Source organism: Microtus ochrogaster, chromosome 18 (assembly GCF_000317375.1).
Source record: "Microtus ochrogaster isolate Prairie Vole_2 chromosome 18, MicOch1.0, whole genome shotgun sequence".
Lineage (NCBI taxonomy): Eukaryota > Metazoa > Chordata > Mammalia > Rodentia > Cricetidae > Microtus > Microtus ochrogaster.
This window is the reverse complement of record NC_022020.1, coordinates 50,878,267-50,891,580: the sequence shown is the minus strand read 5'-3', so window position 1 is coordinate 50,891,580 and position 13,314 is coordinate 50,878,267. Positions and strand designations below refer to the sequence as shown.

Below are 13,314 nucleotides of genomic sequence, written 5' to 3'. Positions count from 1 at the left end.
TGCCATTAGTCTGACATCACATCCAACTCCTCCAGAATCTGACTTCTCTTCACTGCCAGGCTGCCTGATTACTCTAGGGCCTCATGTCTTTGTGTCTCTAGCTAGGCCCATTCCTTCCCTCACACAGGCCATCCTGCTGCTCTGAGAACATGTTTCCTTGTACCATTAGGTAGACCCTTTTCCTACAGCCTTCAATTTAACCCTCTTACAATTTACAATAGCCTCTCCTAAACACTGTATAAACCTCCACTGCAAGAAGAAATGTGTCTTGAAAAGAAAATTCAATCAACAAACTATTTCAGATGCACAAGTCCCAGGGCAGAAACAAAAGTAACATACATACAAAAATCATGACAATATGTCACCTCCTAAAGTTACTAATCTTGTAAGAATGACTTGGAAGAACGACCAGATATAGAATTTAAAAGATTATAATTATGTTCAAACAAGTAGAATTCAAAAGATTTTAATTATGTTCAAACAACTCAGAGAAGATATAAAAATATTTCAGAAGAATAAAAGCAAAAAGCTGAGGGAAATGAGGAAGTCAGGGTAGACTTGCTGAAGAAAACCCAAACTGAAATCATGCTGAAAATAAAAAATCAATAAGCCAAATAAAAACCTCAGCAGAAAGCTTAAGCAATATAATGGATCATGTGGACAACAGTGTCAGAGATGAAAAACTTGGATTGCTTAGTAAAGGTGAATAATAATTTTTTTTTTAAAAAAGTGTGGAACACTGGAGAACTTTGAGAAGACACAGCCTTAGAGATATGAGCACTGAAAAAGGAGAATGCCACACCAAAGACATGGAGATTATTTTCAATAAAATAACAGAAAAAAAAGTTTCCAAATCTAAAGAATGAACTGCACATTCAGGCACAAAAGGCAGATAAAATACCAAATAGAGATGACCAGGAAAGAAAATCCCCATGACATAATTATAGTTAAAATACTAAAAGCAGAGAATAAAGAAAGGGTATTAAAAGCTGAAAGACAGAAAGGTCAGTCACTTATAAAGGTAGGCCCATCAGAATAATACCTAGGATTGTTCAATAAAAATTTTTATTGCCAGAAGTACCTGGAAAAATGTATTCGAAGTGCTAAAAGACCTTGACTGCCAACCCAGACTATTATACCCAACATAACTATTGATTAAAATTACAAAAGATAAAAATTTTTACAATAAAAACAAGATAAAAAGGAATTTATGACCATCAAGCCAGTTCTACAGAGGGTACCAGAAGGAATACTTTGGATTTACGAGAAGAATAAACAAAGTCAAGGGGCCACAGGGAATAATCACTACCAAGAAAGCACAAAGAGGGGTAAGGGATGGGGAAATTGAGGGGTGGTGTGAGGCCTAACCAAAATGAAGGATGCATGAAAAAGCTATATGGAAACCCATGATCTTCCAATCTCCCCTAGAGGCAACATAGCTTTTTTCCATGTTTTCATTTAATAACATTACGCCTTCTGGGAGTGGCTTTACCCACCCACATTAGTGAAATAGTCAGGTTTTGATGGCTCACACTCTAATCCCAGCACTCAGGAAGCAAGGCAGCAGTATACCACAAATTCAAGACCAGTCTGGGTTCCACAGTGAGTTCCAAGGCAGCTTGTGTTACAGAATAAGATCTTGCCTCCAATCAACTAAGCAATAAACCTAAGTAGAATTAAAAGACATTTTAAAATTACCTCCTTATTCATTTTGAACCATTGATATTGTACAAAGGGATGTCCAGTTGCCCGGCAACACAGTTTTACAAACTGTCCAGCCAAAACTGCCTTTGATTCTGGGTTTACAGTGATCTTTAATCCTAAAACAAACAAACAAAAAAGTAAAGTCACAAAGAAGATTTTCCTTGCTTATATATACAAAACAACAAAGAAATATTCATCTTTATCATAAATCATATATTTACTTCTCCTTCTCTATCGGTATGTATTCTTTAGCTGAAAACTTTGTAAAACCATAAGAAAAAATCTGCAAAAGACTTTGATATACTCTATTTCTCCATGGTTAGGAAGGGAAATTAATTGCCTCATTTCTCTAATTAGGAATACTTTTCCCCCAAACTCTAACATTTCTGAGATCAGGATGCAACCTTTAAGACACCTGCTAGACAGACATTGTAGTGCAGTTCTCAATGCCAGCTCAATACCTGGTCGTAAATGTTCATATGGTCAGCACTTTTAAGTAAGTAGTGTGTGAGTTAGTTTTTTCTGTGAAGTTGAGGTGGTGCATAGCTAGAAGCATCACCCCTACTGACTAGTGTTCATAGTACTGGAAAGGACTCTGAATATAGCAAAGAAGAAAGAAAATCTTCAACATCTCCCAGCTGCAAATGGTGCAATGTACATCAATGATCTGCCTGCAAGATATAATGGTGCAATAGTGGCACAAATGTTATCGGAGTAACCAACCAATTTTGATTGGCTTTAAGGCCTACTCCATGAGATGGGACCTGTAGCTGCCACTGCTAAAATGACAAAGAATCCAAGACAAGCTAAGTCATGGGGGAAACCTATATCTGGCTACAGTTCCATAACAATTGAATGGGATATGGCAAAATTAGACTAAAGTTCTTCCTTGAATCAAAATGCATCTAGTTTTTCCTTCTTGCATTTGGACCTTAAAGGTCTGGTAAGATGCCATAGCATCTTCTAAGAACATCTTACCCTAATCATACCTCTCTGCAAGGACTGTCAGAGAAAAACATGGCTTTCTCTAGAATAGGAACTTAAGTTTTATGTAAAATGGCATTAAGTACAAAACAGAGAAAATACCAGCACATTCTACATCTTCAGTAAGATTTATTAATGTATTAAAAAGGAAAGTAGGCGATCAGATAAACTTATACACACACACACAGAGACTGTTTTGTTTTTGAGACAGGATCTTACTATGTAGTTCCAGCTGTCCTAGAACCAGGCTGGCTTTGAACTTAGGAATCTATCTCTACCTTCCAAGTTCTCAGATTAAAGATGTACGCTACTACATCTGGTTTATAATTCAAAGACCTTTTTAATAGGCAGAAATGATTGCCTTGTTCATCTCTGAATCCATATACTTAATGCCTGAAACTGTGAAGATAATGGAATACAAGAAGTGTTCAATGACTAATTCCAAGTAAAGTCACAAATTAAACTGATTTTTGTCAGAGCTTATCTTTTTCTTATGATAGTCTTATTCTCAAATTTGTTATTAAAACATAAAAGATAGTTCTATAATTATTTTTTGTCTGTCTAATAAATAGAATTACTCTGTAGCTAAAGCTTGCCTGGACTAACTACGTAGTCCAGGTTAACCTTAAACTCATGGTGCTCCTCTTACTTCAGCCTTCTGAATGATGAATTACAGGCATGGGCTTCCATTCCATGTGATTCCTGTAACTCTCTGAGGCAGAGAACACCCCACTCGCTGCATGCAACCTACAGTCAGAGTGATTATATTACTAAAAAGGAGAATAAGATTCAAAAGTTATATTTATTTCTCAGAAAGGCTTAGATTTTCAGAGGCTTTGGTGTTCTATAAAGCATGAGAAATTAGTAGATAGCACAGTGCATTAAGCTAGTAGATTTCAATTCTTACAACTTTTGAGTACCTGTTAATTGAAGTACTGAATATATAAAAAAATTTTAAATGCTCCTTTAGAGATGGGCAATAACAGCATGTGGCATCTGCATTAGCAGTTCATTGCTCCTAGCCCATAGGCTCCAGTTGAAGCCAACCATTCAATACTGTACACCTCAAAAGAAGGTATGCAAGCGTATAAGAGGAAAGATGAGAGTCTAGGACCCTTTGTATTTGTAGTCAGCAGCCTGGTTACATCTCCAGGTGGCCTGCCTCTTTTTCTTATCCAGCAAGTCTATTTTTGTTTGGTGATCCACGTGGTTCCTGGAAAGCTGACTCAGCCTAACTTCATTCTTGGCTTTAAGCCAGGCATATCAACACATTCCACATCCTTGGCTACAATGAAAGTATTAGGAACAAGCAAGCGAGCAAAACTAGTTAATTAGAATAAACCTGCCTTTTTGCTTAGCATTCTGGGACAAAGATAAATGCGCTTAAGAACACCTAGCAGACATCCTGGGCTAGGTGAGTGTCAGTTTTAGAAGGAAGTCAATGCCAAGAAAGAAAAAAAACATGACACTTAGGGTTCTTCTCTGTCTCTTAGGAAGTCTTTTCCACTTCTGGGTGTTTCAGGTAGAAATAATAATTTACCCTCATCAATTTTGAGTTTGGGTTTCTGGTAGGTGTAATTGGCAATTTACCACTATATCTTATATTCCTAATTTTTCATATTCAAACTATATCAGAGAAGCTGAAGGGATGGCTCAGTGGTTAAGAGTATTTAGTGCTCTTACAGAGGATACAGGTTCAGTGACCAGCACTCACCATCAAGCAGTTCACAAACTACCTATAACTTCAGCTCCAGGGGATCCTATGCCCTCTGGCCTCGAAGCACCTGTATGCATGTGGTGAACAAACTTATATAGACATGTGCACATATACATAAATAATTTAAAAATACATAATAACCAGTTTGGCTATACAAGGAAACATTACTTAATACACCAAAATTGTGTAAAATAGAGAGCATCAAGTCTAACGTTTATAGTCTTTCCATGCTTGACTGGATTATTCGCTTCTAATGGAACATATGGCCAAATGGAATCCTGGAAAGGAGGCTTGCACAGCTGCTGCCACCAGCAATGTTTGTTTATCTGAAACAGAATCTCACTATGTAGTCTAGGCTGGCCTGGAACTCTTGGTCTTCCTTTTAGTCTCTACAGTACTGGGAATACAGACATGGACTACCATACCTGGCCCAATCAAGCAACTTGATGAAAGGTCCTTCCTCTCTGATATCACTGTGGTTGATCAACTTCATCTGCAACTACATGGACAAACTGTTTTCTATTTTTTGAAGTAGCTCTCTCTCCAGCCTGTTTCCTATTTTTTTTTGTTTTTAATTTTGTATTTCATTTTTATCTTTGTGTATTTGTGTTTCTGTGTATTTCAGTGTATGCTATAGAAACCTTACATGTAAATACTTTAGCATGCATCTTTCTACAATAGGGGAGTCTTGTACTGAACGATAATATTATTGCATAATTCTCTAATATTAAATATGTGGTTATATCAAATTTTTAAAATAATTGCTTAAAATGTCTTATATAGCTTGCTTCTTGAACTATAATCCAACACTTTTGATGCTTTCCTTTGGTCTCAACGTGGGGGGGGCAAATGATGCTCTATGCATTTATATGTTCTAAAAAACTGAACACAATTTACCTGGTTAAAAGATGTGCTTTTCTCTAAATTTGACTCCATGAATTTTTGAGGAACGTTCCTAAAGGAAAAAAACAAAACAAAAACCATCTACCTGGGGGGTTGAGAAGCTGAAGAACCTCAGTGTGCTCCAAAGCCTGTAGGAAGTCGTTCAATTCTGTGACTGTACATCCTTTTTCACCCATTAGTTTCAGTAAACACAAGCTTGGGCTTCCTTCTGGCTCCAGTACCTTAAGAGAACACTGCTCCAGGTCTAGGCAACTGAAACAACAGATTTAATTCATGATATGCCCAATATGTAGCTGGACCATTATAGGTGGCAGGAAACTAATTACATGATGAAAACTAAGCCCCTCCATCCTCCTTTCCCTCCTCCAGCATTCCTTCCTCTTCTCCCCCTTAGCTCCTATAATTACTTTTAAAGAGTGTGAGAGAAATTTAGCTTTGAGGCTAATCAAACTTTTATCCTAAAATTGAAAGCAAGGAAGAGACTAGAAAATGTCTTCACTTTATTTATTTATTTACTAAAACAGAGTCTTACTATGTAGCTCTGGCTGGCCTGGAACTTCCTATAAGGATCAGCTGATCTTGAATTTAGAGAGCTACCTGTCTCCTCCCAGCTGCGGAGTGTTAGGGTACTGCACCAGGCCTCTGCACTCTTCCTTCCTTTTTCTTTTCATTCTTTCTTCTTTGTGGTTCTTTTTTTTTAATACAACTATTTTTATTTGTGTATCAAATACTCTATGGCTAACAGTTGTAGTCAAGACACAAAAGGTTCGAAAAGCTATAGATGATAATGACTACTGTATTCAACATTCTTTGATTATTTTAGACAGCATTTCTGATAAACTTCCAGCTGAATCTTAAGCATGAATATGCTCAGGTAACATAATTACAGCTCCCTTAACTTTTTCAAAAGATGAAGTCGAATATGACTCAAAATGAAGGGACTACCCAGCTGGCAAGATGCTGCTCTCATTTGAGAGGAATGTGCTTCTCATCCCATGAGGCCAAGATACTGTAAATCATAGCATGATCAGATATAAACAGTGTGAGAAGTATTAAGAACAGAGAAGCTAATGCCTCAAAAATGATACTGGATAGGATAATCAATGTTATAAAGTTAGCAACTGGAAAAGTCATAAGAAGCCTTGTCAAAGATCATGTATTAGAAATAAGTTACTAAGTTTTCACATGAATAGGAGATTCATAAATACATGAGTGCAGTATACAAAATACACGTTTCATGATTCAGAAGTTTGCCAGGCACTGAAACTTGAAATTACATCAGATATAAACAAGGAATGTTCTAACTGATATAAAAAAAAGTTCAATGGCCAGAGTTTTCCTTCTTAACAAAGATCAAACTGAGGTTAGATATTTCTGTTCCAAAACAAGGTATAAAACTAGAAGTAAGATTTTGTATATCTTTTGCTTTACTGCTTTTCTGCATGGGTACTCATTGGCTTTTGGCTAAGGTGATATGTACACTTAGCCAACTTTTATTTTTCCTGTTTTAGTTATGTTCTTGTAAGAGTGTTTTGATGTGGTTTCTAAAAACTTAAATTTAGAAATAAAAGAACTTCTTTATCACTGAAGCAGCCGAAATTTTGCTTTTAAAAAATTTTTAGGTCCTATAGAATTGGCTACAACCCCAACTTGTTAACCAATATTTTGAAAGAAGCATTCTTACTGTTGTGTTTCGAACAGGTTGGAATGGGAAATAAAGGAGAACTCAAGCAACTACTAGAAAAAACTGGGTGAGATATGTAGGCTTAGCCTAGTGTGGCAGTGGATGCTGGATTCTAAATATATACTGAATACATAGCAGTCAGGATTTACTGACAAAGATGATGTGTATACAAGTGAAGTCTGGAGTGACTGGATTTTCTGGTCAACTGGGGAGATGTAGTAGTCACTCAGATACAGAGAACTAAGAGCAAGAGGTTTACTGGAGGGTACACACTAAGTTTTGCATATGTTACATTTAAGATGCCTACTAGTCATTTCAGAGGAGACAGCTATAGCAGTCTACACACGCATCTGGGGAAAGCAGATATACTTAATAGTTGTAATCAGCTTGACTATTTAAAACCGTCGGTGAAGGATAACATCAGATTAGGTAGAAAAGCATTTAGAGGTAAAAGCTTGACTTCTAGCGCACTTCAGAATTCAGACTGAATAGACAGATAAGGGACATTTGCATTAATCTTTTAAATACATGTTTTTTTTTTTTTTATCATGATCTGCTTGAGGGTAAGATTTCTGCAGCTAAAGAGCATCTTCACGCTGCAGACTAGTGGCAACAGATGTTCTCCCTTGGCTCATGTTTCACAATCCTACTTTCAAGAGCTCTGCTTCAGATACTTTAAAGCCTTCTGAAAGTTCTGCCAATCCTTGGAGGTCAGCTGTTCCGCTCATCACCAATCAACATATGCGGACACTCTAAGACTGTCTCAACTGGCAGCAAAGACATCTGATTTTAGTCAAGCATGGTGGTGCATACCTTTGATTCCGACACCTGAGAGGCAGAGGAAGCTCTCTCTGAGATCCTCACTTAAATGTATGATGTTAGATCAGTTTGAACACAATCAGGGTTTCAATGCAGGGCATTTCTACATGTCTCTGGTTAGAGCAAACTAGACTACAAGCAAAGATTCAAACTAAATCATCAATAATCACCTGAAAACGTTTCTGATATTCCTCATCTCTGGAGGTAGCTCTGAATGGACCCTCCCTGGGATTTATATTATTAAATTCTTAATAATGTCGCTTAATTAAAAATGTAAGGAGTGAAAGGGAAGTGTGACAACAGGTCGAGTGAGAACGGTGGCACTCAGAAAGCAGAGGCAGGAGGATCATGATAAGTTTAAGGTCAGCCTGGTCTATGTAGTAAGACTTCACCTCAAACAAACTAAAACAGCAAAAAAAGAAAGAAGAAAAATAAGTAGAAAAGACAATATTCTGAGATTAGGGTTGTGAATTCAGTGACTGGGGAAAGCACTTCACGTTTCCCCACGACTTGTCATACATTCTGGGCCAGACTCTCTGCAACCAGAGGACAATGTCTTTACCACCTCTTATTACCAGACACTCTTCTACCACCAGCATGAAGTCACTTGAAAAGAATGTTTAAAAAGGTCTTAAACACAGTAAGCATCTCCAGCTGTAACTACCTATCCCTTTGGTTCAGACTTGCCAGTTTCAAGTTTTCAGCGCTAATTTTTGTTGCTGTTTGTGAGACAGCGTCTGATTATGTAGCACTGGCTGCCCCAGAACTCAACACTGATCACATGCCTCTGCTTCCTGAGTGCTGGGATTAAAGATGTGCCTGGCTTTCAGTACTAACTTTTAATAGCAACCAATTCTAATGTCAATCAGTGTGAGTTTACTACCAGATTCTCCAACCCTCCCTTCCCCAACTAACCTACACGGAGCTATCTAAACACTATCTTGAAAGACTCATGAAATCTACCTCAAATTCTAAGATCCTAAAAGTGGACAGTAACTGGCCTTCTCTCTATATTAATAACTCCTTGTAATTCAAACGTTTCCCTAAATTCCCCCAAACAATGATTAATACCATTCTGCAGTTTACTTAGCAATATCTTCCTGAAGACGTGGGAAGGGAAACTCAATACCCAGAATCAAGAACCCACTCCTTTTATAGTTTAGTAGCTTAGTACACTGACTCTTGTGTCTTCCTCCATCACCATATAGGCTCTCTCCAGGAAGCCTAGCACCTTCCTTAACTGGATTCACAGTTAACACCATAATACCATGCAGATCTGCCCTCAAAGAAAACAATTTCTTGTATCATGTAAGTCTAGAAGTTGGGAAATTTATGAAGTTTGAATAACATTTTCTATCTTTTTGGATACCCAACACCAGTATGTTTTTTCCCTAGAACAGAACTAAGTCCTTTGCTCAGCTTTGCTAGTCTGTTGTTTGTCTGACTTCTTCTCTGACACAGGGTCTCATGTGCCTGGTCTTGAACTCCTTGATCCTCCTGCCTCTGCCTCCCAAGTGCTAGGATTATAAGTATGTGGCACCAGCTTAGTTTGCCATTTTCTGATTTTTTTAAAAATCAGGCAACATGGGCCTCTTCTACTTGAGCAATAATCTCATACCAACAGTACTCTGCCTCAGTCCTAAACTCTGAAGCTCAGGGTTGTTGTGAAGGTTAAGGTGGATAATGCATGTAAGCAGGACACTATAACACACTATGTGTTCAATAAAGGATACTATTTACATCCAACCCAGCATTTCACATGTTACTGTGAATGTTCCCAAAAACCAGTCTATCAGAACTTCCAGCTAAAAAGAAGCACTCAATCAATATAACTTTGAGTGAAGACTCCCTTCTTGATTTAAGAAGTATTTGTCTAAGAGTTCTATGTATGAGAAATGACTCCTGCTCCTGAGCTTATAAAGATGCACACAAATAATTTCAGTAAAAATTTAAGTTTAGTTATTTGACAAGAAACTGGAGGAGTTAAAAGGCAGGTTGAAATCTTGACAGGGGTATAAGGTTCACAGTTCATGTGGGAACCCCTAGTGCAGCTCCTGAGTCCACCTTCAGGTGACCCATAAGGTTAAAACACTTTTTTTCTTACTAGTACTAAGTCACCATTTTCTATTTATTTTTCAAGGTGTATACACAAGTTTCTAGAGTTCTGATACGATGCTCAACGAAATGAATCAAATACAGAAAAGAATCCAACTCTACAATTAAACTACGGCACTGTAAAGACGTCCAGAGCATTCAGCATTTTGATGCAGGAAGAATGAAGGCTACAAGATCCGGACTAGAGTGGTTGACACGGTGTTCCAGGACACCTCAGGCTACAGTGAGATCCTGTCGCAAAAACCAAGATAGGAAAAAGACTTCAAGATGAATATGACGGTGCCAGCTTGGAATCCCAGCGTTAGGGAGACTGAAGCAGGACAGAGATATCCAAGGACACATAGCAAGATCTTGTTTTGAAAAACAAAAACCAAACAAACCAAAGCAACAGAGTTTAAAAATGTTAACCAATGCTCTATTTGGTTTTGGATAAACTTTTTCTGAAGAAAAAAAAAAAAAACCCTGACATTGTTTCTGCGACTGTGTAAGAATTACTTTTAAGATCAATATTTTAAGGGTTATTGGTTTTATTTTCAAATGATAAATATTCGTATACACCTGCAGAAGATACAGAACCCCCACAAAACCTATCTGTAGTCTTCAACACGTCATCTTGAGATCCAAAACGTTGAGAAACACTGACTGTGGGGCCAAGGCATATGTCAGCGGTCCCTTTTCTCAGCAGGAAAGCAGTTTAATTTCTCAAGAGTCTAATGTACGTGGTGAAGTCAGGACAAAGTTTGGTCAGCTCGCTGGACTGAAGCCGATGGGGAATTTGGTCCCGTCTTTCCCCTCCTTCTGTCTCTCTCTACCCAGCCTCCAGGAACCCCTGCACGCCTCGCTCCTCCACCCGCCCAGGTCCCTCGGGATCGCCCTTTTGGGGTCCGAGGGCGGTGTCCACATCCCTCCCTTTTGCTTTTTTAAAGATTACACCGGATTACAACCCTGCGGATAAGCTTTCCTCCTCTTAAGACAGCGCGGGTTCATTTCCAGCCAGCGCTCTCCAGCTTCAGGGGAGGAAGGTCGGTGTGAAGGTGCCATCTGGCCCTAAGTGCCAGTTCCTTCCAGATCCCAGGGTCCCTGTCGGTCTCGCGCGACTCCCTGCCCCGGGGCACACTCCTCTACCCGAGGGTCGCGCGTCCCCGCTCACCTGAGCCTGAGGCGTCCCCGACTGCCCGCCAGCTCCGCCAGCTGCCTCCAGCCCCGGCCCTCGGGCGCGCGGTCCAAGCTCTCACTGAGCCTCCGCAGCAGCGGCTCCGGCAGGCGGTTGAGGGTTGCGCCGGCTGGAGGGGCGCTCGGAGGCCCCGAGGGCGCGGTCGGAGGAGGGTGCACAGCCGGGGGCAGCGAGGCCTGCAGCGGCTGCCCCCACAGCGACATGGCTACGCCGGTGGCCCCGCTGCCCAGCTCCAGCCGGTCACTTCGGGCCTCGGCGCCCGTGGGCACCTTCCGCTTGCTCCTCGCCGTCCCGCGAGTCGCAGGAGCGGAAGGAGAAGTCCGCCGCACAGTGAGGCCCTCACAGGAAGAAGTACTGCTCCCGGCCCGCGCGACAGGTTCCCCTGAGAAGCCCAGGGGCGCGCCGGCCGAAGAGGGGGGCGGGCCTAGGGGGCGGGGCCGGGCTGCGCGTGTGTGGGCGGAGTTTGGGTGGGGCCTCTTTGCTATGTGCGGACGGCCTCTCCAATTGTAGGGAGAGCTGGGCTTGGGGGCGGGCCCTAGATTGGGGCCGGTTCACGAGTGGCTACAGTCCCACCTGCGGTGAGGGGGCGGGGAAGGGGGCGGGGTCTGGCTGCGGGCGTGCCACCGGCTTGCCTCCCCCTCTTGGCACAGGGCGGGATGTGGGCGGGGCTTGCGGCCGCCCTTCCCGGGCGGCTTCTGAGTCTGCGGAGCAGGAAGGGATGGGTGGATAGAGCAGTTGGAGGAAGCAGCGGTGGAGGCATTGCCACAGCTAGGAAGCCTGCGGCGTAGGAGCTTCCCGGGACCGTGGGAGGATGCTTACCTCACGCCGGAGAGGGTAGCACGCGCTTCCTGGCGGCGCCCCCACGCGCGCGTCTGCTCTCGGAGGACCCCGGGGCTTGCGTATGTGCGGTGTTCGCCAAGAGGCCGCCAGCTCCCCACATTGGGCAACCTCAGCAGACGCTTCCTCTGCTAGCGGATGATGTTGTCAGAGGAAAGTAGTGGAACTGGAGATTTAGATACTCGGAAGGGAATTGACCCAACTCGTTTCGAGTCTTTTTATTTTAAGACTGAGGGATTCAATCGTGCAGTTCGGTGGTAAGACTCTGGTCTGGCATGTCTAAAGCTCTGGAGCCATCCTCAGCTCCCCAAAAGCAAGCAAGCAAATCCCAAATACTTCCTGTCTATTTTAACTTATTAGATCCTGCAAATGGATTTTAGCAGTAATGGTGTGGTGTCCTTCAGATCAAACTGTCACAGTGTTCATATTCCAAACGGTTCCCCTGGATAATCTAGACCCTAGCTCATGAGTCTAGATCATAGATGATTTAGATCATGCAGGGTAACTGCTTGGAATATGAACACCGCCTAGATTCTAGACGAAGCAGCAGGAAGAGCTACATTTATCTCTTGCCTAGTCTCATCCACAGCAAAGGCTGTTATCCCGTTGGAAACTATAGGCTTGTTTGACATAGGAACAAACAATTTAGGGTGACCAATCAGCCCTGAGGTACAAGCCTCCCCGGCTCAGTTTACCTCATGTCGTTCAAGCTGGCCTTAAACTTTTTCCTCTCTGCACCGTGATCCTGAGAGCTGGGGCTGCAGGTGTTCACCACCGTGAACAGTTCTATGCAGACCTGGTTCTAGAAACGGAGGCCTGTCGTTTGCTAGGCAAGCACTCCGTCAGCTCTGTTACATCTCCAGTCCTAAGTTTCCTGATCTATTGTCATTCTACCTTTTAATTGAAATTCAATTAAATTTAAATCCAATAATTTTATTTCCCCTTCCAAACCTACTTGCGCAGGCCATTACTTATGAAGGTTCTCCTATGTGAAAAGATCATAAGTCCATGCTTATACTATTTACCGTGTGGGTATCCTTTCTGTTTGCAGTCTGGGCTTCCTTTCGCAGTATAGCTCAGCTAGGTGCCATGTGGCTTCCCTTCCCATCCCCCTGTTTTCCAAGTGCCTCTTTCACTTCGCCCTCCTCCTAAGAGTTTTTTCTGTCTACTATTTTAGAATCTACACAGCCACCTTTTCTGCTACCCTCCATTCCGTACTTTGACAGACATTGCATTTTATGGTTGGTATATTTCTTCTCTTAATAAAGTCCTTATATTTCTACTACCTAATTTTCACTTTTCTTCTGGGGCATGCGTGATTTTTAAAGTTAGCTGTGAGTTCACAACTTGATGCTGCCACTTATTGCTGACATCCCC

The 13,314-nt window shown here is 41.4% G+C and overlaps 1 protein-coding gene across 1 annotated transcript in view; it reads right to left on the bottom strand.

Moving 5' to 3' along the window:
• The window catches only part of Malt1 (MALT1 paracaspase), a 44,025-nt gene extending 32,582 nt beyond the window's left edge, over window positions 1-11,443 (bottom strand). The window contains exons 1-3 of the mRNA XM_005356204.2: window positions 11,077-11,443; window positions 5,394-5,560; window positions 1,699-1,820 (exon numbers count right to left, since the gene is read on the bottom strand). Of these exons, the coding sequence (XP_005356261.1) occupies window positions 1,699-1,820; window positions 5,394-5,560; window positions 11,077-11,303 (516 nt within the window). The 5' untranslated portion in view covers window positions 11,304-11,443. The remainder of the gene's footprint in view (window positions 1-1,698; window positions 1,821-5,393; window positions 5,561-11,076) is intronic.
• Window positions 11,444-13,314: the final 1,871 nt, after the last annotated feature.